The 27,407-nt window shown below is 36.8% G+C and overlaps 1 protein-coding gene across 11 annotated transcripts in view; it reads left to right on the top strand.

The window, feature by feature from the left end:
• RNF38 (ring finger protein 38) overlaps positions 1–19,335 on the top strand; it is a 64,974-nt gene extending 45,639 nt beyond the window's left edge. For 10 of the 11 annotated variants that reach the window (XM_049626393.1, XM_049626418.1, XM_049626448.1 and 7 more), the window contains 8 exons: positions 6,054–6,221; positions 7,482–7,652; positions 10,546–10,728; positions 10,991–11,097; positions 12,603–12,687; positions 16,214–16,335; positions 17,604–17,703; positions 19,099–19,335. In XM_049626393.1, coding sequence (XP_049482350.1) covers positions 6,054–6,221; positions 7,482–7,652; positions 10,546–10,728; positions 10,991–11,097; positions 12,603–12,687; positions 16,214–16,335; positions 17,604–17,703; positions 19,099–19,161 — 999 coding nt within the window. In that variant the 3' untranslated portion in view covers positions 19,162–19,335. The remainder of the gene's footprint in view (positions 1–6,053; positions 6,222–7,481; positions 7,653–10,545; positions 10,729–10,990; positions 11,098–12,602; positions 12,688–16,213; positions 16,336–17,603; positions 17,704–19,098) is intronic. The other variant, XM_049626400.1, reaches the window with a different exon arrangement.
• Positions 19,336–27,407: the final 8,072 nt, after the last annotated feature.

Here is a 27,407-nt window from a genome sequence, read left to right as displayed (position 1 = left end):
TCAGACTTGTTCTTCCCTTGTGTTAATGAAACAATTCAAAAAATTTATCATGCAATAAGAAGTTCTAAAAAGAAAACATTTTCTAGACCACATTCTTTGTGGTCATAATCTGATACAACTATAAATTATAAGTTTGAAAATTGATTTAAAAAATGACACTGAAATATTTGAGGCAGATTATAATTAAGGAAAATTAAAGGAAAAATCCTATCAAAGTCATATGCCTAGAACTGTTTTCTGAGAAAATTTTATAAACCTTCGTTATTTGTTTTAAAAATTGAAAATAAATGAACTAATTGCTTGAGTAATTAGGGGGGGAAAATAGAGTAAACCAAAAAGAATTGAGAAGAATAAATTACTAGGAAATACAATTAAAATTAATAATATGGAAATCTGTTTTGAAGCAGCACAAAGGAAACCCAGTCCTGGTGCTTTGAAAAATTGATAAGAATGGCAAGCACCTTGTGAGCTTGGGTAAGGAGAAAAGAACAAATACATAAATAAGAGTAGGATTGATAAAAAGATCTATATCCATACACATAGGAAACATTCAAAGAATTTTCTTCAACTGTAAAATAAAAACAACTATTTTATAAGGGATGTTGGAATAATTGAATTATTTTGATCACTTAAACTAGTACCAGTGATAAGTACTCCGGTATTAGCTTAATTAACTTTGTTGTTAGCTATTATAATGAAAGTCTATATATAACTCTGGGGCAACAGAAAATGTGAAGTTCCAAAGTTGAACCAACAATAATAGAAAATTTTGAATTACCACATAAGTGTGAAAGCTACTTAAAGATTTACCATTGAAGAAGTACAGTGACCAGATGGCTTCACAGATGATTTTTCTAATCTTTAAGGAACACTCATGTAATAATACACAAATGATTCTAGGCTTTTCTTAAGACCAGTTTTCTGATTACTTTATGAAAGCCACATCATTTTAATATCAAGAGTAAATAAAGATAATAAAGTAAATAAAAATAATAAAAATAAAATGGGGATTGCTATCTTTAGTTTCTGTAGAAACTATCCCCAAAGAACGGTAGAAGAAAACTCTCGAATACACAGATTTTTAAAAAAAATTTTTTAATGTTTATTTAATTTTGAGAAAGAGAACACTAGCAGAGGAGGGGCAGAGACAGAGGGAGACACAGAATTCAAAGCAGGCCCTGAGCTGTTAGCACAGAGCTGGATGCGGGGCTCAAACTCACGAACCGCGAGATCATGACCTGAGCTGAGGTCAGATGCTCAACCGACTGAGCCACCCAGGCACCCCCACAGAAAGATTTTCTAAGTAGATGTTTAGAAATACAATCTAGCAATGTATCAAAAAGAGTAACCTATGAATAAACAAGGTTTATTCCAAATAAGAGGATAGCTTAATATGAAAATATTCATATTACATCAACAAATAATAGGAGAAAATGATAGTGATTTTATCAGAAGATGTTGAAAAGTCAGTTAAAATTTAGTAAAGACTCTAATAAGATAGGACAAGAAGGAAATTACTTAAATATAATAAATAAAATTATCCTAATTTTATCCTAATTGGCCAGCAATGAATCAGCAACTAGCAGTGTTTGTTCTGTCCATTTTTATTTAATGTTAGTTCTACCAAATGTAGTAAGATAATGTAGTAATGGATGTAAAGCAGTGAAAGAAATAATTGTATTTTTCTCCTCGTTGTGTAATTGTAGAAGAAAACACAAATACTAATTTGAAAGGATTTGATACATTGCTCAAATACAGATTATATGTACAGAAATCAGTAACTCTATGTCCATCAGTTGAATAGATAAAATATGGCATATCCATACAATGAAATATTCACTTAAATGTGTAGTGAAGTACTAATTCATGCTACACCATGGATTAACCTTGAAAACATGCTAAGTAAACCAGTCACAAAGGGCCACAATTATATGAAATGTCTAGAATAGGTAAGTCCATAGAAATAGATGAATTCTGTTCCCAGTATTATTATGGAAGCTAAACCAGGACAGAAGGCAAGAAAAAGAGTGTAAGAATAAGAACAAATAACACCATCACTATCTGCAGGTGGAATGATGATAATGCATAGAAAAATTGCAGAGCATCTTAGGTGAACATTAGAATTAAGAATTGAACAGATTGATAGGTTACAAAAACAGCTGTCAACAATCAGTTGTGTTTTTCTATACCAGAATCAAACATAATAAAAACTTGTAAAAAGATATTTTTATGCTAAACAACCCAGATTGTTTCAAGAGATAAGCTGTGGTGCTGAAGGTGAGGAAGGGTGATGCAAGTGGCAGTTACAAACTTAGAGGTCTTCTAATTAACTGCAATATGTAAACCATTTTTGGATTCTGATCCAAAAAAAGAAAAATGCGTTTAAAATTTTTGATATTGATGACACAATTGGAATTTTGAACTAGAATACTTTATTTTTAAGGGATATACCTTATTTTCCTAAGGGATGTTAATAATGCTATTGTGATTGTGTCTTCCAGGAATACGTACTAAAATATTTATTAAATGATGGATTCTTGGGATTTGCTTCAACAAAATACAGGAAAGGGAGAAGTTGATGGAAGTTGATGGGTTAATGGTTTTGGAGGCTAAGTGTTACATATAGGGGTTCATTACACTACTTTTGAGCATGTTTGAAATTCTCCATAATATTCAAGTAAAAAAGTTTCACTGAAAAGTCAAAATAGTATGCAGGAAGTTATGCAACAATCTTAGCAAAAGATGTTTAAGATTTCTATGTAGAAGATTATAAAACTTTGTTGGGGCAGTTTAAAGAACACTTATCTAAATACTGAAGGTTTGGCTTGAAAGATCCAATTTTGTAAAAACTGCTTGTTGTCAAAACTGACATGGAATAGATAAAAATAATGTAATGTCCAATAAATGTCCAGTAAGTTTTTGGTGTACCTTGGGCAGCTGATTCTGTAATTTCTATGGCATTTTATAAAGGACCTGGAATTACCTAGAGTGGGGAAAAGCAAACTACTGCTGGCTGTTTTTGTAGAGTTTTATTGAAATACAACTATGCTTGTTTATCATCTATGGCTGTTTTGTGCAGAGATTAAGATGCCCACAATCCTAAAATATTCACTTTCTGGCTCTTTCTGAAATAGTTGGCCTACTGCCACTCTGGTCTAGTGATTCTCAAAGTATGTCCTAGATAATCTGGTGGGCAGAACATCACCTACATGTTTGTTAGAAATGCAAATTTTCAGACTACCTTAGACGTTGTGATTCAGAAACTCTTGGTGTGGACCCAGCAACCTGTTTTAGGTGATTCTAATGCCAGAACACTAAATAGGCTAATGAAGTAGAACATAAAGCCCAGAAATAAACCCACATATTTGTGAATACTTGAATGATAAATGACTTCAACAAATGAGTTGGAAGAAGACAGAATTTTTAATAAATGATCCTGGGACAATTGGGTATCCAAATGAAAATATGAAACTGGATCCTTTATCACCTGCCATTCACAAAAGCAGTTCTGGGTAGATAAAGATGTAAATGTTAATGGCAAAACTATAAGCTTTTGAGAAAGTAATGTAGCAATAGCTTCATGATCTTAAAGTAGGGAAGGCTTTCTTAAGACATAGGAAGAGTACTAATCATACATAGAACTGTTGATATATGGTCAGAAATAAACTTAAACATTTATTTGTCACAGGTGCTAAAGGAATTCAGGGAAGGAAAGGGAGGTCGGTCTTAGTAATGGTGTGGTAACAACTGGGTACAGTGCAGATCAATTTGAACCTTGACTCCTACTTAGTATCCTACACAAAAATAAAGTTGGGTTCTAGATCTAAATGTGAAAGGTAAAAAATTAAGTAGTTAAAGGAGATTGCCTTCATAAGGTAGGCAAAGATTTCCTAAACAGGATATATAAATAGCCACTTAATAAAACCCCAACATGGTATATTTCATTAAAATAAAAAATTACTGCGTATCCAAAGATAGTATTTAAAAAGTGAAAAAGCAAGTCACTGCTTGGAAGAAAGTATTTGCAGTATTTTCATGGAAAAGGCTATGAACCAGAACATAAAAAGAGATTCAGTAAACATTTCCATGAAAATCAGATATGAATGCCTTTGAACATCATTTTTGACGGTTCTTTATCACTAAAGCAAAAAGACAAGTAAATAATTAGGTTGAATCTTTGATTGAACAGGTAGAATTGTATACATAGGAAAGTGATTTTTTAAATTCTGGAATTAAGTTGGATCAGATTATTAGTTTCAAAATACATAAAAATCTAACTTTTCTCATAGTGCTAACCAATTTATATGGAAATAGAAAAAAACCATTGACAATATAATTAAAACCTATAAACTTTAAAGGAGCTTTGAGGAATAAATTTTGTAAGAGTAATACATCTTTATGAAGGAAAGTAATTTCTTGAAGGACAGTACTATAGTATTGAATATGTGGCATAATATTCCAATGAAAAGCCTTAAAATAAAATTATGTGTCCTTTATAAAATAACATAACCTTTAACACAGATTAATAGAAATTACATAAGAATAAATGTGTGAAAATGGCCAATAAAAAAAGTATGGTAATAAGAATTTGTCTTCCTAGGTACTAACTTTTCTAGTAAGGTACTATAACAGAAGCAGCACAAATTTGGCACAAAATATAAGTGGGAAGTTACTGAATGGAAAAAGATGGCATTTCCCTTTATAGAGAAAAAGGACATCTTAATAAATGAAACAAGTATTTCAAGAAAAAATTAGCGCTTACCTCACACTATAAACAAAAACCGGTTTTAGTTGGAGTATAAATTAAATGTAAAAAATAAAGGTATCAGAAAATTTAGGAACTTATATGTATAACCTCATCAATAAAGGGAACTACAAAAGCTACACTTTGTGTCCAAGAAATATAAATTCATGGAAGATACACTTTAACCATTAAAAGGTTTATCAAAAGATAAAACATATGCTGGGAAAACAGTTTTATTAGACATGACAAGCAGTAGTTGTGTCTCTAAAAACAAACTATAAATGAATGTGACAGAAAACCTAATAGACAATGGGCAGCAAGTAAAGGATACAGTTTACAGAGCAAGTGCTGTTTTTGTTTTTTCATTCTTCAGGTAGGTAAGAACACTTGCAATGAAAGTACATCTACTTTGAGTGGAGGTGCTGGGAAATGGGCCCTATATAGACTGTTAGGACTGTGGCTTACTCAGCCTTTTGCAAAAAATTTAAAATTCACCCTTTACCCAGTAATCCCTCCAAAATAAATGAAACTACTAGTATGTAGGGATATGTTCAGTGATATTTTTTTTACAATGTGTTTGTGTTGGCGAAAGAGTGAAAACAACTTGAATATCCCATTAGTATATTAATGATAGGACTGTATTGAGTGAGTGTACTTGAAATATCTGGCTAGTATCAAAAACAATGAATTGACTTTAACTCCCTTGAAGAGATCTCTACAATACTAAATGAAAAAAGTAAGTTGCAGAGCAATATCTCATTTTTGTTAAGGAAAAGAAAATAAACATGACATCGATTTGTGGATAATCGTGTATATATATATTTGTGTGCTTATGGAGCTTCAGGTAGGATAGGAATAAGACTGGCCAAGAGAGAAGGAAATTATTTAACTTATTTTATACTACTTTACATTGTTTTACTAGTTGGATTTACATAAAAAATTTTTTTCATATTGGATGTGGCTAGATATTAGAAGGTAGGAGCTTTCATGTTTCAAGTTTCCTCTAGAAAAGTTTATTCTGTAAAGGAGGCAAGAAGACTTAATACATCAAGTCATTATTTTCTTGGCCTTTTCAAGTCTTTTTGAGGGTAGAGTTGAATCCCAGTTCTCTGGTTTTCATATACTATTCTTGAAACAGCTTTCCTATATAATGACAAAGAATATTCTGGTTGAAGCTGTTGGAGAAGTATATTGTGGAAATCTATGTAACTGAGAAGGGAATCAATAAAGGCCCAGATTTAAATTTTTAGTAGTTGATGTTTTACCCAAATAGCTGAAGTTCTAAGGTTCTGTTTTTCTTTCCTGATAGCTCCATCAGGGCACTGTCCCTGTTTCTTACACGGTAACAACAGTGGCACCGCATGGGATTCCACTCTGCACAGGCCAGCACATCCCTGCTTGCAGTACCCAACAGGTCCCAGGATGCTCTGTGGTTTTCAGTGGACAGCACCTCCCTGTCTGTAGTGTGCCTCCTCCGGTAAGTCCGCAGCCCCTCTTTAGAATGGCTAAGTGTGTCGTGTAAGCAAACAGAATTGAAGAGACTGCCTTTTGTAAAAAGCTTTTCACTTCCAAGTAAAGGGCAATTTTATTGCAACAGAAGTCTCAAAGTATACTTATAATGACAGTTTAATAAAATTAGCTTTAAAACTTGATGTATTTTTACATTAACTAAATTTATACATATTTGAATATCCTGAAGATCAAAGCATGGTCCCTCATATATCAACATTGTTTATAATTAAACCTTGATAAAGGTTGAGTTGAGGGTACTAACATAGGATATTGAACTAGTTAGTTATAAAGTCTCACAGGCTTTACTGATCAACAGTAATAGTCTCAGCACTTACGGGATTCTAACAGGCACTTCAAGTGCTTGGTGTTACTTATTTAACACTAGAGGAAGCCCGCTGTAGTAAAAATGGTATCCCCATTTTCTAGGTGATGAAATTGAAAAATGTCCCAGAGACAATTAGTATGAGAGAACAGGGATTCACACCCACTTCTTTCTGCCTTTTAAGCTTATGTTTTATCCTTTATTCTACCAACCTCCAGTCCAACCTCCTTATTTCACCTCCTTATTTCACTGTAATCCAGAGGATTTAAATGACTGTCTAAGGTCTTCAAAGGAAAGCACTTTGCTGAATCTAAATATAATCCTAATATCCTTATTTCAATTTGAGATTAAAAGGAACACATAAACACCAACACTAGTTTAACTTATTTATCCCAAGCTAGGTTTGGTTTCTCAGTAAGAGATTATGGAGTCAGTGTACTAAATTAGCAGACTAAAATTATGAGAGACATAACATAAAGCACTTAACTGTGAATCGGGCTCTTAATAAATATAAAAATTCTAGAAATAAAAACATTTCTCTAAGATTGTAAAGGAGAACTTCTTGGAAAGGAAAGCAGTAATACCTGCTACTTCTTCAGTCAAGTAGAGAGGGCTTCCTCTTCTGTGCAACACTTTTCACCCCATTTCATAGGACATTAGGTGTTTTGACTAATTTGTGAGAACTGTATAAAATACAGAATTAAGTACTAATTACCAGTATTTTACTAACAGATGAAAAAATATACTTGTTTCATTGTTAATATAGGTTACTAAAACATTTTGGTATTTTGAGAGGGGTATGGCAATGATATTTCAATCTCAATGTATAGACTTTTAAAAAATTGTTACCACTGGTTATACATTCTGATACTTTTTAACAACAAATAACACTATCTTTTACAGATGCTTCAAGCATGTTCAGTTCAGCACTTACCAGTACCATATGCTGCGTTCCCACCCCTTATTTCTAGTGACCCATTTCTTTTACATCCTCCTCACCTTTCTCCCCATCATCCGCCTCATTTGCCGCCACCGGGCCAGTTTGTCCCTTTCCAGACACAGCAATCACGATCGGTAGGTATCTGCTCTTGTGTCTTTAATTTTCACAGAATGTGTAGAGACCCTAAGAGGCAGATTAATTTAGTAGATGTAATTTGTTACCATTTAAAAACTATAATTTAGATTCTTAAAAGAATCAGGGAATTCACAGACCTACAAAAAAATAACAAGCATATTTACCTACAATTAACTTGCTTTCTTAAATTTTCCTAGTTGTTTTTTTTTTTTTTTTTTTTTTCCTTAAAGGGTGGGGCTTGAATTCGCCCTGAGATCAAGACCTGAGCTGAGTCAGACGCTTAACTGACTGAGCCATCTAGGAGCCCTTCTAGTTCTTTTATATGTGTTTTGTATAATTTAAATTTCTTCTCTCATATCGGCAGTCCTGCAGGAAGTAAATCTGAAGAAAAATTCAGTTCTGTTTTTTCCTTTTATGTATTTCTGAAATAGAAAGTGAAAATATAAAATTGTTTATACTTGCCACAATAATTTTATTCATTTAGGCAAGTAAAGTAACTTTCTGACCCTCAATCTTTTTTTTTCTTAAGTCCTGTTTTTCTGTATTCTGATGAAAAGAAGATGAGATCGTCTGTTAACATAATTCTGTCTTGGGACTGGAATATAGCTAAGAGGCATATTTTGGAGGGTAGGGGGTTGGAGGAGGGATAAGCACTGTAGAAGAGGAAGGGAGGGCACAGGAAGAAGGTCCAGATATCTTTTGGACTGGCCAAATTGAGCATCTGAACCATCAGGCATGGGTAAAGATTTCAGCCCTGTGAAAGGAACTTGACAGTGTATTCTACAGAACCTAACCATCCTTTACCAAGGATTTATGCACCATGCTGGGTCTCAGGTAGAGGTGAACTTAATGGCTGCTCTCCTGAAAACTGTAGAAGCCAATTTTGACAGAAGTTTGGCTAATCCAAAAAGTTAGAACTACTTCTACAAGAAAAGCTTTTATTAGAATCAGGGCAGGATTGATGCCAAGATGTTTCTTAGTTTCCATTACCTGGGAATTCAAGGTTAAAACAAAATTTAGCCATCACTTATTCCTGGGTTTGGAATCCTTTAAAAGGTCCGGTCACATAATCAATTCAGAACTTAGGTTGTGTTATCACAGTGTCAGCCGTTGTAATTTCTCTCAACCATGCATAAGCTCCCACATTAAAGTGTAACCACTTATGTTTGAATAATGTATTGATACTGCCTAACTGCAAGGGGAAGTCAGAGTAACATTTAAGCATAAGTGTTCATAGCAGCATTATTCCTAATAGCCAAAAAGTGGAAAGAGTTCAAATGTCTCATCAGCTGATGCAGTGGATAATTTTTTTAACTATAAACAGGAATGAAGTACTGTTGTACTAAGTACAAGATGGATGAGCCTTGAAAACATTATGCTAAGTGACAGAAGCCAGATACAAAGGACACACATGATTTCACACATGTGAAATGTCCAGAACAGGCAAACTTTGGAAACAGAAGGTAGATTGGCAGTTGTCCAGGGCTTGGGGAGGACTGGAGAAATTGGGTAGTGGACTGCTTGATGGGCACAGGTCGGGGGTGGAGGGATGAAAATGCTATGGAATTAGGTAGTGGTGATGGTTACACAACTCTTGTGCATCTACCAAAATCTATTGAATTGTACTCCTTAGAGGGTCATTTCTATAGTATGTGAATTATACCTTAGTAAAGCTACTGTCAAGAAAAAAACATGCTCTGTGCTTTGATTTTGTACATTGTCTCAGTGTTCATAATACACTTTTGAAGTAGGCTATGAACATGTCAGTTCTGTAGATAATAAATAATGAGGTTCATGTTACATTATTTATATAAAAGTTACATGGCTGTTTAGTGACAACAACAAGGATCTGTCTGATGTATTAGAAATACAGCATCATGCCTGCTGAATTTTATCCCTTTTAGCCCTGGTTTTGCTTTATAAATATATACCCTATGTGGGACGCCTGGGTGGCTCAGTCAATTGAGCAGCTGACTCTTGATTTCAGCTCAGGTCATTATCTCACAGTTGGTGAGATCAAGCCCCGTGTTGGGCTCTGTGCTGACAGCGTGGAGCCTGCTTGGGATTCTGTCCCTCCCTCCCCCACTCATGTGTGCATGCTCTTTCTCTCTCTCTCAAACTTTAAAAATAGATAAATATATACTATGCTCAATTTCATCTCTTAAAGATTAAGTGCCTGAAAATTTTGTGAGTAGGTAAGTGTATATGACTAAAAAGTAATTTTAACTTTCATATGATTGACTTACCCTTTTTGTCTCTTTTTAAAGAGAAGTTTCAGATAATAAAAGAACTGTATGGGGGAGCCTGACTGGCTCAGTTGCTAGAGCACTTGACTCTTAATCTCAGGGTCATGAGTTCAAGCCCCACGTTGAGCGTGGAGCCTACTTCAAAAAAAAAAAAGAAAGATACCTTTGTTTGTTTGTTTGGTTTTTTTAAATTTTTTTTTAATGTTTATTTATTTCTGAGACAGAGGGAGACAGAGGATGAGTGGGGAGGGGCACAGAGAGAGGGGGACACAGAATCCGAAGCAGGCTCCAGGCTCCGAGCTGTCAGCACAGAGCCCAACACAGGGCTCGAACTCACAGACCGTGAGGTCATGACCTGAGCTGAAGTCGGACGCTCAACCAACTGAGCCACCCAGGCGCCCCAAAGAAAGATATCTTTGAATGGATAGTGGAAATGTTTAATGACGTGTTTCAGAAAGTGTCTTATTGAAATCCAATTAAAGACAGGAAGATACTACAGTCTGTTCACATGTATGAATTTAGATTGATATAAACATGAAGAAATAAATGGCCTTAAAAGTGTTTTGTGGGTAGTTAATTTTTATTATTATAAAACACTCTCTAAACACTAGGTATCTAATATACTGGAAGTATGTTAATATATTAGTTTGCGTTTTTCCTCCCTCAGCCTCTGCAAAGGATAGAAAATGAAGTGGAACTCTTAGGAGAACATCTTCCAGTAGGAGGTTTTACTTACCCTCCATCGGCCCATCCCCCAACATTACCTCCATCAGCTCCCTTGCAGTTCCTAACCCATGATCCTTTGCATCAGGAGGTGTCCTTTGGAGTAGTAAGTTTTCATTCATTGTTATTAATTTATTACTTGCTTGGATAACTTACGCCTAACTTTTATGTTTTAAACTAGTTGTGTCTGTGTTAACATTTAAGACATAGGAAATGTGACTTAAAGAACTTTGTAGATATTTTGGTTTCTTTGGGTTTTTTTTTTTTTTTTAACTTTGTTGGTTTTTTAAGAAGAGAGACTGTTTGACAGATTAAATAGTTGCAAAGGTGGAATGATCTTAAATTGTTTTAACATTTTCCCCTTACAGCCTTATCCTCCGTTTATGCCTCGGAGGCTCACAGGACGTAGTAGATATCGATCCCAGCAGCCAATACCACCTCCCCCTTATCATCCCAGCTTACTACCATATGTGTTGTAAGTTCTGTTTTTCTCATTTTAATGAATTCTGAATTTTTACACCCTTGAGAGTTTATTTTATGAAATGAATATCTTCTCTGTGATTTATAATTTAGGCTGTGTTAGATATTAGGTTTTTTTTTTTTTTAACGTTTATTCATGTTTTTAGAGATAGAGACAGAGCATGAGCAGGGGAGGGGCAGAGAGAGAGGGAGACACAGAATCTGAAGCAGGCTCCAGGATCTAAGCTGTCAGCGCAGAGCCTGACACGGGGCTCGAACTCATGAACTGCGAGATCATGACCTGAGCTGAACTCGGACGCTTAACCAACTGAGCCACCCAGGCACCCCCAGATATTAGTTTTTATTTAATGTTGAGTGGATGGGGTGGGGGACCATTTAAAGGTGAACTAAAGAGAAGAGCCAAGGACAAGGGAGAAGTGGGAGAGGAAGAAATTTGTGAGCCAGAAAATAGGTTTAACAAATCAAAAGGTAGAAAAATTGACAGTTTTTGCCTCTTACGCAGCTGTCATCACTTGTCACCTTTGATTATCCAGCTTTCGATGCTGCTGCTTTTCTCAAGGGAAGAGAGAAAAGTTATCTGTGCCTTAGAAATATTGTTAGGATTACATTTGTAACATACACCCGTGGGTTAAACGTGATAGCTCTTTTTTTCTCTCTCATGGAATGAAGTTCAGAAGTAGGCAATTCAGGGATTGTTTGTTACCCCATAACTGAGGAATGGTTCTACCATCTTCAAAATTTTATGGCTTTCTCTATGTGATTAAAGATGGTTCCTCAAGTTCTAGCCATTACATCTATACTCCAGCTAGTAAAAATGAAAATGGATCTCTCTGCCCACCTCTCAAGGCTACTTCCTAGAAGTTGCATGTCTTATACTCCTGCCTACATCCCATTGGCTAGAATTTAGTCTTGTGCCTATAATTAATTTCTAAGAAGGGTAGGAAATGTTTTGTGCAGAGGGCCATGCGCCAATGTCACACTATTTTGATAATTATAGCTTTATTATAAGTCTTAAAATCAGACAGTATCAGAACTTGGTTCTTAAAATGATTTAAAGTCTTGAATGATCCATACAAAGTTTAAAATCAGCTAGGTTTCTACTAAAGCATAGCTTGCTGGGATTTTGGTGTAGGGACTGCATGAAATCTGTAAATCAGTTTTGGAAGAGAATTGACATCTTCTAGTCCACTCAACAGTATATTTCTTTATTTGTTCATTTAAAAAAAATTTTTCCCAGCAGTGTTTTTAGTTTTTAATTGTATAGGTCTTGTACATGTTTTATTAAACTAATCCCTAATATTTCATATTTTTTATGCTATTCTGAATGGTATTTTTAAAATGTCAGTTTTTGTTTATTGCTAGCAAAGTCCATTTCATTAAAATTGCCACTGAGTAACACTGACCGTTCTTTATCCCTGTAGCATTAGCCTTGTTCTTCCCACCTGTTCATTGAAGTGATGTACCAGTGTATCAATGCTAGTTTTGATTATTTCACTGCAGATCAATGCTTCCAGTGCCACCTGCAGTGGGCCCAACTTTCAGCTTTGAATTGGATGTGGAAGATGGAGAAGTAGAAAATTATGAGGTTAGTAGGTGAACTGTGAGTTTGTTTGCATAGTATTATACACAAAAGAAGTATTTTTTTACTCATTCACTCATTCATCTAATTAAACATGTATTAGATAAATCGTTGTACATTTCACAATACAAATATATCAAAAAGTGGTTAGCATCCTTAAGGATATTTCTACATGTACCACACAGCTGTGATAATGAGATAGACTTTGGTCCTGTATTAGAATTATATATAATTCCTTTGAGAGAATGTACATGAGAAAGCAGTGAATTATGATTGGATATTCTGAAAAGATTTTGTGGAAGCACAGTTGTTTAACCTGGCTCCTGAAGGATGGGAAGGCTGCTTTATGCGTGAGATTGAGGTAGGAAAGTGCTGGATATTCTTGAGGAACAACATTGGTGACTAAAGTGAATATTGCGGGAGAAAGGTGCCTCCCAGGTGCCTCATATTATTGGAGGTTAGGAAGAGGAGGTGCAGTTTAGGGGTTGGAAGGCAGCTTTGTATTGTTGAATGTGAGCGACAGTGTCACTTTGTTTTGATACTGCTAGTTCTCTTTCTCACTCCATCCTCACTCAGTCTCTATTTGGACACTGTGAATAGAAGCTAGAGACAGGGAAGAGACACATACATACACACACATACACAATCTTAAAACACCTTTAGTTTGGTTTTTTTTTTTGGTTTTTGTTTTGTTTTTAACACATGTGAAAGAGATCAGGCCAGATGGTATAATATTCTGTAGTTTTCAAAATGGTATTGTGTCATTTTCTTTCTATATATATAGTCACACTGCCCTGACCTTTGGATTTCATTTCCATTTAATTTTTTTAGTATTTTATTTACTTTTGAGAGAGAGAGGGAGGGAGTAGGGGGTATAGAGAATCCCAAGCAGGCTCCGCGTTGACAGCAGAGAGCCTGATGCAGGGGTCAAACCCAGGAACTGTGGGATCATGACCTGAGCCAAAGTCAGATGCTTAATTGACTGAGTCACCCAGGTACCCCTCCATTTCCAGATTTCTAGAGAGAGAAAGGGGCTGTAAAGATTTTCTGGTTTTGTTTCTACACTGATGACTTTAGTTTTCTGCAAAGGAGTTAGTTGTCCTTTAGGCATTCTGTACTAAAAGGAAGTCATAAGTCATGTCGCCAAAAAAGACAGCTCTTGATTAAATGATCATGTACCCATTAATGAAAAAAACCGTGATATACTATCCCAGTGTAAGAAAAATATTTTTATTTGGCATTACCTTTCTAAACTATATTTTAGGTTAAATATGTTTGATCTTCTGCAGTCATACTTTAATCCAGTCAAGAATTTTTTGCTTTTCTTGTTTTGACCTAAAATCCAGTTTAGAAAGGTATTCCAGTGCCAAATAAAAACATACTTTTGCATTCTTGCCTAAGTGCCTTTACTCCCTTTGTCCTTCTGCCTAAGAACTTTCCTCCTCCTCCACATTTAAAACTTAGCCATCTTTTAAGACCCAGCTAAAAATACTACGTCTATGAAAGGCATTTCTAGTCCATTTCCAGATCCAAATGAGTTTCTCCCTCCTTTTTGTTCTTAAAGTTCTTACGAAACCATGCATACTGGGGCGCCTGGGTGGCTCAGTCAGTTAAGTGTCCAACTTCAGCTCAGTTCATGATCTCACGGTTCAAGAGTTTGAGTCCTGCCTTGGGCTCTGCACTGACAGTGTGGAACCTCCTTGGGATTCTCCCTCTCTGCCCTTCCCCCACTTATGTGTACATGCTCTCCCTCTCTCCTTTCCTCCCTCCCTTTGTCTCTCCCTGTCCGTCTCCCTCTCTCCTAAAAAAGTAAGTAAACCTAAAAACAAAAAGAAAGCCATGCAGACTTGTCATGTTCTGCCTTCAGGTGTCTTGCTTGCTAGATCATATAAATTCATTGAAGACTTGATTATCATAGCCTCCACCCAGTAAGGGCTTAATGATCATACTTTATTGAATATAGTTGTCTTAAGTTGTTTTCATTGACCCAAGTGTCCTGTAGTATAAAACAGTTAATACCAGCTATATTCTAAATTTTATGTGCTAATTGTAATCAGCATCAATTAAATTTAACAATTTGCTATCTAACATTTTAAAAGGACTTAGGGGCATGCATGGTGAAGGAGGAGCAATTTATTTAGATGACCCAATTCTCCAAATAAAGCTGTATCGAAAACAGCATTGTGGCTTCAAATATCACAGCATTAATTATTGAGATTTTGGGAAGTTGCTTCTATTCCTCTCATTGTCCATCATCATTTCATTGTTATACATTCTCTGTGTATACCCTGTGGTAGCCTAAGAAAGAGGGGAAAGCAGCATACGAAAGACTGGAAAATTGTAGAATAAAGCAAAATGAGTAATTAGAACCAATGAAAACTGGGAGAAAGGAGGTACTGTTGTAAAATCAGTAAGTGTAATAGCAGCCATATATTGAAACATAACAACTGTCTTAAAATCCATGAGTTCTTAGTGATGACTTCAAAAAATAAAAGAAAAAAACTCATTGGCCTACCCTTTTCTATTTAAATTATGCTACTGAGTACAGTTTCATATGGGGCAGTTGCTCAATATTAGTAATATTTCATCTAATAAATTAAGAAAATGATAGAATATTACCATTTTGCCATCTTTAATGGATTAATGGTCCTAGGCATGATGAGCCTAATGGGAATAGTTGAAGCCACCAATTTATAGGAAGTACAGGGGACAGGAAAACACAAATCTTGGGTAGGTAGGTTCAGTCAGCAAAAATCAGACTGTGAATTTGTACAAGCCATTGACCCGGTTTGTTCAACAGAACAAACAGTATCTAAAAAAAGATACTAGAGACCTGTCAAACAGTGGTAAGGTACGGATTGATTTGGATCCTGATTTGAACAACTATTTTTAAAAGTGTTTTCGGAAATAATTGAAACAATCAGAGATGCTTAACATTTAAGGAATTGTTAATTTTTTAGGTGTGATGTTACTGTGATTATATTCTTTTAAAACTTCTTTTACTTTTGAAAATGGTGAGTCTCAACTTGAGGACAGTTTTACTCCACCCTGGCCCCCAGGGTATTTAGCAACATCTGGAGACAGTATTGGTGTGCTGTTACTAGCATCCAGCAGCTGGAGGCTGGGGGCTGCTACTAAATATCCCACAATACACAAGGACAGCCTCCCTCCCCCCCCCACCACCACCACCACCAATGAAATTTTGTCCAGCTCAAAATGTCAGAAGGGCTGAAGTTGACAGACTGTTTTAAAGATATACACAGAACTATTTTATCAATGAAATACAATATTTTACTTTTGTTTCAAAATAATCTGGGATTTAGGAGTGGACAGTACTAGGTGAAATTAGCCATGAATTGTTGAGTCTGGGTAATTGGCATGTGGAAGTTCATTATGCTGTTTTCTACTAGTGTATGTATTAAAAATTTTCCATATTAATGATAGGGTTGCGGTTTTTTGTTGTAGGGGTTTTCGATTATTGAAATAGAAAACTTAGAGATTAAAATTTTTACTCCTTTTGCCCCCTTTCTAGGCCCTCTTAAACCTGGCAGAGCGACTGGGAGAGGCTAAGCCTCGAGGACTGACTAAAGCAGATATCGAACAGCTTCCTTCTTATCGGTTCAATCCTAATAACCACCAGTCAGAGCAGACTTTGTAAGTACATTTTGCCGACATCACTCTATGTGAAATTTCCTTTTTTACCTTTGTAAAATAAAAACTTGAAAGTCAAAGATAACTTGATAAATAGTCTCTATTGCATACCCTAGGCCTGTTCCGTATGGTAGCCACTAGTCATGTGTGGCTGTTTAAAATTTTAAAGTTAAGTTTATTGCACTAGCTAGTGATACTGTGTTGGAAGATGTTCAACATTTCTGTCTCAGAAAGTTTTGTTGGACAGTGCTGTTCTGTATTTTGAGGTTGCCTAGAAATTGTTTTTGATTATTTTATTATTAAAAAAAATTTTTTTAATGTTTATTTTTTTTCTTGAGAGAGAGAGTGCAAACAGGGGATGGGCAGAGAGAGAGGAAGATGCACAGAATCCAAAGCAGGCTCCAGGCTCTGAGCTGTCAGCACAAAGCCCGATGTGGGGCTTGAACTCATGAACCCCGAGATCATGACCTGAGCCAAAGTCGGATGCTTAACCAACTGAGCCACCAGGCACTCCACTTTTATTTTTTTAATGTTTATTTTTGAGACAGAGAGAGAGAGAGTGGGGGAGGGAGAGAGAGGAGGAGACACAGAATCTGAGCTGTCAGCACAGAGCCTGACGTGGGGCTCAAACCCACAAATCATGAGATCACGACCTGAGCTGAAGTCAGACGCTTAACCAACTGAGCCACACAGGCACCCCTAGAATAGTTTATGTAAGATTGAAGAGTCTCATACATGTAAAGATTGAGGTTTTTACCTAAACACTCTGCTTATTATTATCTAATAACAACTTTATGGAGATATAATTCACATTTAAAGTGTACAGTTTGGGAGTGCCTGGGTAGCTCAGTCAGTTAAGCGCCCAACTCTTCATTTCAGCTTGGGTCATGATCTCACGGTTCATGGGTTCGAGTCTTGCATTGGACTCCATGCTAACATCGCGGAGCTTGCTTAGGATTCCCTCTCTACCCTTCCCCTGCTCGCTCTCTTATCCCTCTCTCAAAATAAGTAAATATTAAAAATATTTGTTTAATTAAATAAAATAAACTTTAAAAATAAAATTTTCATGATGATCTCTCAGTAGAGCAAAGCACTCTTACTAAATGTCTTAAGGTTATGATTATTTCAGGGTATTGATAGATTACTTTGTCTTAAAATTTAAATGACATTTTGAAAAGTGAGATGGTAAATGGTGTTGTAGGCTTCAGTAGTCATAACAAAATAGGAAACCACTTGGTTTTATGGTTAAATGATCTTTTTGCTTTTTTTAGGTGTGTAGTATGCATGTGTGATTTTGAGTCAAGGCAGCTACTTAGAGTTTTACCCTGTAACCACGAGTTCCATGCCAAGTGTGTCGACAAATGGCTTAAGGTAAAGAGATGGTATCTGTGAAGAGAGTAACATTGAATTCTTTTTTACTGACTGTAGTTTTAAATCCATTGCTTGTGGAGAGTGGGTAAGGGGACAAAATTTTCAATGATTTCTGTGAATGAAGAGAAAACATCAGTAAAAATTAACTACAGTCATTAATGTGGGAGTAACTTGAAAATGAGTTATCTGTCCTTGGTCATCAGTGTTTCCTTTCTCATGGTGTGTGGGGACAAGGCCTGAACTTGACGGGCCATTTTTCTCTTAAGAGTTTACAGGTGGACCTCACTGGAGCTCCTTTGTCAGAGATTTACTTGGGAAATAAACCTCTAGTGCTTCTTACTTAATTCTGATCATTTTTTCTTTTGTAGATCTGAAAAACCCAAAGGACACAAGTTCTATATTTTATAATAGTAGAATGAAAATATGATGCAGTAAAATAATTTAAAGATGATCAACTGTTTTTTTGTTTGTTTTGGTTTTGGTTTGTTTTTTTTTTTGAGCATTCTGATTAGGAGATAATACCACTGGGTTAGAGAAGTTTACAGTTTGGTGAGGAAGACAGAGAAGTTAAAATAGAATCAGTCTTTTCTCTGTGAGCACAGATTAAGGGTGCCCAGTTTAGCCCAAACCGAACCCTGAAGGCAAAGGGTCTTAACTTTTCAGAAGAAGAAAGTATTTTATGTACTCACAACCCTGTCATGTGGGAACAGAGACTGACCCAAAAATGACAGATTCCGTATGGCTGATAGCGAGAGTGGCGAGAGAAGAGCCGTTCAAAGCTATGGCCAGTGAGTGACCGGCTTATGAGTGTGAGGGAGTGTGGACTTGATCCCAGAAACAGTGTGGAAGGCTGTGCTTGAGATTGTGTTTTAGAAAGACAACTGGCCACTGTTCGGGGACCAGAAAGGGAGAGATCTTTCTGAGAAATGGGGAGATGGAATAATGGGTCCTGGGCTAGCCAGAGAACAAGTTCTGGCAATTGGATGAAAAGAGGAGGACTGATTCGAGAACTGTCAAAATGTAGAAATGGGAATATTTGATGAATGATGGATGTGGAACGTAGAGCAGGTAATGCTTAGGTTTCTGCCTTTGGCAACTCGAAAAATGGTGGTGCCATTTGTTGAGATGGAGTTTTAAGCTAGTTATTAAATCTGAACTGGTGATAGGTAATCTTGTTGGTGTGATAAAACAGACCTATTAGGAAAATCCTCAGCTACTAAGTCTGAGTTGATGGTGTATTTTTTTTTTAAGAAAGATTAAATGATTACTTTGTACCTTTTTAAAGGAATAAAGAATGTAAAAACTATATGGGAGGTAAAAATAGTTTATTGCTTTTGACGTATTTCATTGTGTGACTCACAATTAGGACAAGTTTTTTTCTCTTTTATGTTTTAGGCAAATCGTACTTGCCCAATTTGCCGAGCTGATGCTTCAGAAGTGCATCGGGATTCAGAATGACCAACCTAAGAGCACAAGTTTAGTTTGGGTGTTCCTCATCACATGTATATACGGACTATCCATTGAACTTAATCTGTGTGGCTTCCAGCCCTCCCTTTACCAAAAGGGTCAATGGACCTTTCTTTGCACTGTGTGACTTAATCAACTATAAAAGCTTACAATTAGTCTTCACAATTATGGGATTGTTATACTAACCGTGTGATTGGAACTCCAAAGACTTTTTCTTTAGCTTAATTTTGTGTGTGCACTAACATTCCCTGGTTTTTGTGTGATCATTCCGAGTGTTGCTGCAAGATTACAGTGGACGTGATCTTTTAGCATGTGCTTTTATAAAAAGTGGTAGCTCCAGATGATATAGCAATCTACCTTATATAGAGCCTTCAGAAACTGTGAGTGGAAATGAATGCAGCGTGTGACTGTTGGTGATAAATGTATCTGTGTGAGAGAGAGAGTGTGTGCAACTACTTGTGTGAGGGCATGGTCGCTAACGTGTGTCTGAGATCCTATCTACCAGCATGTACCAAGAATGTGTGTGTAGTTTTAATTATGCTGCAATGTATAATCTGGTGTGTTATTTAAACAGCACTAGTACTGTACACTGGTTTTTTCCCTTGTGTTTGCTGTTGCACACTGATTGCTAAGGGTGCATCAATGATAAGCATTGAATACTCCATCCCCTTCCCTCCCAGTGAATGGAATGAGAAAAGCCTTCTTCCTTTGCTTCAGGCAGCTGTCACCTTCTCTTCGTCGGTGGTCCCGAGTGGGTCACTTAAGAAAAAAAGTGTAACAGATTCTCACTCCATGAACCTGATTTTTTGATTCTGTTGTGGGAAAAAATTTTGTACTCTCCAACTTGCTGTTTCCAAAAAGAAGGTGCAATATCATACATCATCAGTTAGCAATATTAGCATTTCAATCAGTGATTTGAATGTTGATGGTTTGTTTTTTTCCTTTACATTTCCAGTAAGCTTCTTACAGGAAGCACCTGTGATTTTTTTTTTTTTAATGTTTAGATTTGTAGTCTATTCTGAAGATATTTGAGTAATATATTTCTAAGAATACCGCTCGTCCCACGAAGTCTCACCTCCTTTACTTCCACCAGAACAAAATTTGTTAACTAATTCAGCTTGACTTCTGATATGTTCTTTGTTAAGCTCTTATAGGCAACTAAAATATTTTAAGAAAACTCTATTTCTGTTCGTATTGATTCACCTGCCAACCTCCAATTCTGAAAGTTGTCTAGTAGTGCTTCTCCTGGAAACCCTCATTTCCAGGATGGGTCAAGTGCTGTGACAGCTTGAATTCTTAGACCTGATGTGCTTTGATGTTTTATTGCTTTTAAAATTTTTTTTTTGTTTGAGAAAAATTTAATATAACAGGTCCAGAATACTTGCAGTATAAATGAAGATTTGATTTTTGTATAAAAAATAATGCTGTAAAACAGGAATTGACCTTCATTTAGTCGATCTGAAATACATAGCTGTGTGGGTTTTGTTGTTTTTTTTTTTTTTTTATAGGTTCATTGAGCATCATTTAGATTGTTCAAAGTCATTTTTCCAGCAATGTTTCGATTCCTCTCCTTCTGTTGTATTCAGCATTGTCTGCCTCTTCCTGCAGTTGGTGTCATTGCTTTGTTCGCAGTAGCACAAGCTGCATAATCCCAGTCAGGACTGTGAGGACTCTCCGCCAGCCTCACTCAGCTCTCAGCTGGCTCTGTGTCAGTTTTCTCCTCAGACAGTGTTAACGACTTGTTACTGCCATGCTACTTGCCTTCCCTTGAAGTCTCCATAGACTCATCCCAGCTTAGAGTTCAGTAAAGTCAATTCACACAGAAGCACAATTTTGCCCTTTTCCAGACACTGTTGCCTCTATCTAGTCATACAAATAGGATTTTGCACACTTTGTTTGCCCCTGTATTTGTCAGTGCATCAGAAATACATCTCAACAGTAGTAAAGTGCACGTTACTTTTAACTCATTGGGACACTCCCCACCTGTTCCTGATGAATAAAAAGTGTGTTAAAGACCAAAATTATTGGCATAATAATCAGCTACATTACAAATCACGTATAGTTTAATCTTTTTTTTAATTAAAAAATCATGTTGAAAATGGCAAAAGCCCATCTTATACATAGACTCTTTTATATAGCTGCAAAAAATTTATATCTGTACAGATCTAACATAACACTACTACACTCAGTATTCATTTTATTGAAGCATGCAAGTAAAGCACTTTTTCTAATTTATATAGATACCTAATTAACAAGGCACATTGTACTAATGACTAGGAAAAGTAGCCTTTTCTCCCCTCCCTCTGACGATGAATTCTTGTCATACAATCCCTTGTCCAGCAAATTTTTGAGAGGCATTTGGCAACTTAGGAGGCAGCAGGGTCTATTTTGGTAAAATCCTGGATTGTCGCCCTCTTGTGACTGATCTCTCTTTGGGAATGTCTTTCTGTGCATGGGGCCCTTAGAGATGTGTACAGACTTGCTTATTAGGTGGGTAGTGCGGATTAGGAGCATATGTGCATGTGCTCTGAACCAGCTCACGCCAGCCACGGTGAGCGCCTGTGTGGCGACCAGAAGAGAAGGAACAGTTGATTCATGCCCGGCTGTTGCCACCTTGAGCGATGCGCCAGGTAGCAGGCAGATGTTGGTTTGTTGCCTTCTTCCTCTTTTCTCCTAAAACGATATTGGCTTTACCATCTTAACTCTGCTGTGGGGTTTCGTTTTGTTTTGCATGAATAATCATCTTGAAATTTTTTTTAACTCTCTCCCCCCCGCCCCCACCCGCCCCAAAAGAACAAAACAAAAAACAAGTCAAGGCCTCCAGGTATCAAGATCTCATTAGGATTTTCTGTCCTGAATTTTTCTTTCTTTCTTTTTTTTTTTTTGAGCAAAATCTGGAAAATGTGAACACATATTTAGATTTTATACACTCTCTGAAACGTGATTTATTAAGATTCTTAAATTTGGGCCTCTTACAGTATTTTGAATGAGATCTACCAACTCACTTAAAGAGAATATTTTTCACAGATATCTTTAGGCCTTCATTAGAAAGCTATTTTCCCCCCTGTTGGTACATTTGGTTACCTCATTTTGCTGTTTGTTTCAGATTATGAAAGCTTACAGGGGTGTTTTTTGGAATCATTTGCTGAGTCATTTCCTGAAATCATATTCCATTGTATCAGTTAACATAGTTTTAAATGTACGTATTATAAATATCTGTAACCAAATCATTTGAAGGCTTGATAAATTTTTAACAAAGTTTGTACATTTTTTATGAAAGTTACTAGTAATGCTTTACTAAGTAGTGCAATGAATTTTTATTTTTAATCCCTGTGCCCAATTTTGGAGTTGAGAGGGTTGTTGGTAATAAATGTATGATGTACACTTAAAACATTTTTTTGTGGTTCATGTTTGTGTTGTGGAAGGGGTAGGGTTGTGTGTGCCTGGAGGGAGGGTGGTAGCAGGATTCCAGCAGGAAGATAGAGCTGCTGAGCTACTAGCAGCCAGATCTCATTTTTAGACTATAATTCAGATTTTGTTTCTGCATTTGTGTAGACGTCTTAGAAACTCAAAAACAACTAGCATTACAACACGTAGAACATAATTCTATCTTCTAAAAAGCCAAGAAGATAGCTGAACGTAGCCACACATGTGGCCTAAACTCACCGAACAGTAGGGCTACATAAGTAGGTAACTAGATTTCTTTCTTTATATGTTGACCATAAGATGCAGGAAAGAAGATTACAGTAGGTAACCAGGCAAAGTTGTCCACATTAGCTACAGCTTACATCCAACTTCTTGTCAGCATGATAGGGAAAGAGGAGCCTCTTTCATTTTCCGTACATGTTTGTGTAATTCCTTTCCTTTCACTAAAAAGGAAGAAAATAAGAGTAATCTACTTCCGTGTACATGCTGTGTTACTTGAGAAGGAAAGTAGACACAAGATACAAAAAATTGAGGCGAAATAATCCCACTTCCTTCCGTTCCCTCTTTCAGGAAGCATTCGTTCTTTGGCTTAATTAAGGAAGGATGATGCCCTCTGCCCGCTCCAGTAGTTAACTGGTAGAGGCATTCAGTAAAGTGACCAAGTCCTGATTGTTTCTCTCTTGTGTCCAGCATATTTGAAAGAATGTTTGTGTTGGACTTTGAATGCCTCAAGAAACCCAAAGCTGGTACTGTCTTACGGCAGAGGCATTTTCTACTCAGTAAATACCAGTGCGCTCTCTCGTGACTCCTTACCTGCAGTGAAGGCAGGAAAGCCCATGCAGCTATTTGAGCCTTTGTAATGTGGAGAGTCCAAATTGAGATGTGCTGTAAATTTATACACTGGATTTCAAAGACTTGGTGTGAGAAAACATAAAGTGTCTCATTAATTTTTATACAAATCTGAAGGCCTTATAAGCATAGGTCCTGTGGGAGCATTTAAAAGCCAGCTCTCTTTTCCTCTGCCATGGTGATGGCAGCTCTGAGTTCTGAGTCACTACATGGGAAAGAGCTCTCCTAGAAGAAGCCTCGGGACTCAGCAGATTTTCTGTGAGCAATAGAGGCCCTTAAACAAGGTGTGAAATGTGGACTCTTATCAGGACTTCATCTTTGCCGATTTATTTCCCCCTTTTACAAATCTTTTACATCTTAAATTCTTAACTATGCTTTGACACTACTAAACCACTATTAAACTGGTGTTTAAATGTGTCAGTTAAACATCACTGGATACAATTACTTCTTAACAAATCATAAGACCTGATTTGTACCAAAGGAAAAAATTCTTGTGAGAGTCTGGTCAGATCACTGCAAGTGTTTGGGGTCTCTTGGATATTTCACATAGACTGCTGTCCAATACAGATGTAATGAGCCATATGTAATTAAAGGTTTTTTAGTGGCCGCATTAAAAAGTCAAAGGAAACAGTTGAAATATTTTTAATATATTCTGCCTAACCTACCCCAAATATCTCAGCATGTGATTAGTATAAAGATTAATGAGACAGTTTACGTTTTCTCATACCAAGTCTTTGAAATCCAGTGTATAAATTTACAGTACATCTCAATTTGGACTCTCCACATTTCAAATGCTCAGATAGTTATCTGTGGATGGTAGCCATTATGTTAGGATCTAGATAGCTGGCTTACATAACCTTCAAGAGCAAAGTTTTTCTTGTCAATACATTCCCTCATCAGACGTTTGCTTAGCCCTTTCAGGATTCACAGCATCTTGAAAGATTATTTGCCAGTCAGAGTTGGGCAGTCTGAAGGATTGGGAGCAGGAAACTTCCAACCCACCCTGAGATGATGGGGTAGATTCCTATCGCGGTTGCCCCATAGTGCATATGCTCTTAACCTCTTTCATGTGGCTCTCTCTACCTCCCAAGATGGCAAGCAGGAAATGCAGGAATAAGAAAGAAAAATAAACCAATGACAGCCGGGGATACTGAATGTCACCTTACAGTCTGAAGTCTGAAAATGTGCTGTAGAGTCAGTATGAATGTTTTCCTACTATAGAGGAAGTGAATGGAAGTGAATTGTTCGGTAAAAAGGAACCCATGTTCCCTTCAAGCCTCTGATTCTTGGTCTACACATGGAAGCAGTACAGTGGCTGGCTAATAAGACCTACAGCTAATACCCAATATCTTCCAGAACCCATCACCATGTACGGTAAACTTATTCAGAAGCTGCTTTCGTAGCCTCCCTTTCAAGTGTTAGTTAGAATCCCTTCCCCACAGACCCTCCGTAAACTTAAGAGATTTGCAATGTGGTAGCCTCTTTCTTCCCATTACCGCAACCCTTTTGTGTTTGTATTATCCAACCTTATTGGTAGTTAATACTTCTAATAAAGAAGGGTTCTATAAATGTGGTAAGATAACGCTTCTGACAGTGTAAACTTTATCCTAGTAAAGATAGGCACTTCTGTTGACGGTGCAAGTATATGATATCCATGTGTTCTAGTTGGTTCTTTTCCTCCCCTTCTGCTTTTGGACATGTTAATACTGGACTTAAGCTAAGTCAGAGGAAAATGACCTTGACCCTTGTACCAAAATAAGGCCAGCCTTCTAAAGAAAAAATTTAAACTATTTGGTGATTCAGGCTCAGACTGCCCTGGTTTTGATACCAGTATGGAGGAAAATAGATGCATTTATTCTAATTCCAGAATTTCTAAAAGAAGGTTGGACCATTCTTGTAATCCAGACTGCTAGACTTTAGTTGGGGAAACAAGTCAGGAAGAAAAAGTGATGGGGCTCCTTCTGGCTCAGCTGGTAGAGCATGTGACTCTTGATCTCAGGGTCATGAGTTGAAGCCCCACGTTGGGTGTAGAGCTTTCTTTAAAAACAACAAAAACAATGGAAAAAGTGAGTTCAAAGTCAATTTCTTTTCCTTACAAAATGAGAGATTCGTCTTTCCTAAAGTGTGTTCACAGCCCCAAGGATGTGCTGTAAAGCTTCAATAGAGTACCAGTTTATGCCAGGCAGTGTCAGAATTGGGAGTTCATGTATTTAAAGTTTTTTTTTTTTAATGTTTGTTCATTTTTCAGAGACAGTGTGAGCGGGAGAGGAGCAGAGAGAGAGGGAGACACAGAATCCAAAGCAGGCTTCAGGCTCTAAGCTGTCAGCACAGAGCTTGATGCAGGGCTCGAACTCACAGACCATGAGATTTATGACCTGAGCCAAAGTGGGACGCTTAACCGACTGAGCCATCCAGTTACCCCAGGAGTTTTCAGGTATTTAGGGTTAGTTTCCTAGGACTACCGAAACAAATTACCACAAATTTGGTGGCTTAAAACAAATTCTCCCACCATTATGGAGGCCGGAAGTCTAAAGTCAGGGTGTTGGCAAGGTTGGTTTTCTCTGGACGCTGTGAGGGGCAATCTGTGTCTCCGTGGAGTTGTTTGGCCTGTAGATACATAGCTCCACAATCTCTGTCTCTGCACGTGAGTCTTCACATTTCCTCCCTTGTGTCTGTCTCTCTGTGTTCTCAACTGAATGGAAGGCTCTATGCCTCCACTTGGTCAGCTGTATGGGTACCTTAAGAAAAGCCGGATTTGTCTCATCTCAGGAAATTATTTGAATCTGCTCCAACAAATGAACTCAGAACTCCAGAATTGATTATCGAACATGGCCAAAATAATTTCGACCTGGAAAATGTCAAAGGCAAACTATTCCTTAACCTTCAACACTCAAAGATAAACCACAGTGGGTGTCACAAATTGATTCAGAGTAGTGCGGCTTCCTAGTATATCCATGAAAATGTGTAAACTATGAAAGTTAACTATAAATATATCGTCAGGTAAGGGAGCAATTAGCACTGTCTTTTAAAGGGGAATGTTTACACTTTGACCGTGATGGTTTCTCTGCTGAATCAAAATCTGATGAATCATGAAAACATGGTAAGTGAAAGAAGTCAGACAAAAGGCCACATATTGTGTGATTCCACTTATGTGAAAAGTCAAAGGCAAATCTGTAGCAATAGATTATTTGTTGACCAGGGCTGAGGGGATGAAAGGGTCGGGGGTGACAGCTAAGGAGGCGTGGGGTTTCTTTTTGGAGTAATGAAAATATTCTGAAATTGTGATGGATGTGCAATTGTGGGAATATATTGAAACAAATGCATGCACCAAAATGCATGTATGAGAATATTCATAGCAAACTATAATAGCCTCAAACTGGCAACAACCCAAATTTTTATCAATTATTGAAATGACAAACTATGGTTGAGCTTTACAGTGGTATTGTTATATAGCAAAAACAATGAACTACAACTACACAGAGCAACGCGGATGGATCTTGTCAAATACACTGAATAAGACACAAAAGGATACATACTGATTATTCCAGTCATATCATACTCCGGTTATAGTACGTTCAAAAACAAGCAAAATGGATCTATGCTATGAAAAATTACACGAGTGGTCATCCTTGGCCCTAGAGGTTGTAGTGAATAAATAAAGGAGCTGAGAGCATAAGCAGGGGTCCATCCAGGCTGTCTGTAATTTTGTTTGTTGATCTATGTGCTTGATTACCCAAGTGCTTCAGTTTGAGAAATTTGCTGTGCTTTATGATTTGTTTAATTCTCTGTATATATAATTTTGTAAACTTTATTTTTTAAAAAAAAGGGTAGGTCCCCCTCTGTTGACCCATTTAGTAGAAGCACAGCTATACAAAACACATGGGCAAGTGAGTTTTTAACCAATTTAAAGGAGCCCTACTAGCTACATCGATATCCCTCCCCAGTGTTGCATGTTGCATCCC

Source organism: Panthera uncia, chromosome D4 (genome assembly GCF_023721935.1).
Source record: "Panthera uncia isolate 11264 chromosome D4, Puncia_PCG_1.0, whole genome shotgun sequence".
Lineage (NCBI taxonomy): Eukaryota > Metazoa > Chordata > Mammalia > Carnivora > Felidae > Panthera > Panthera uncia.
The sequence above is the reverse complement of the archived record's forward strand: the minus strand, read 5'-3'. Positions and strand labels throughout refer to the sequence as shown.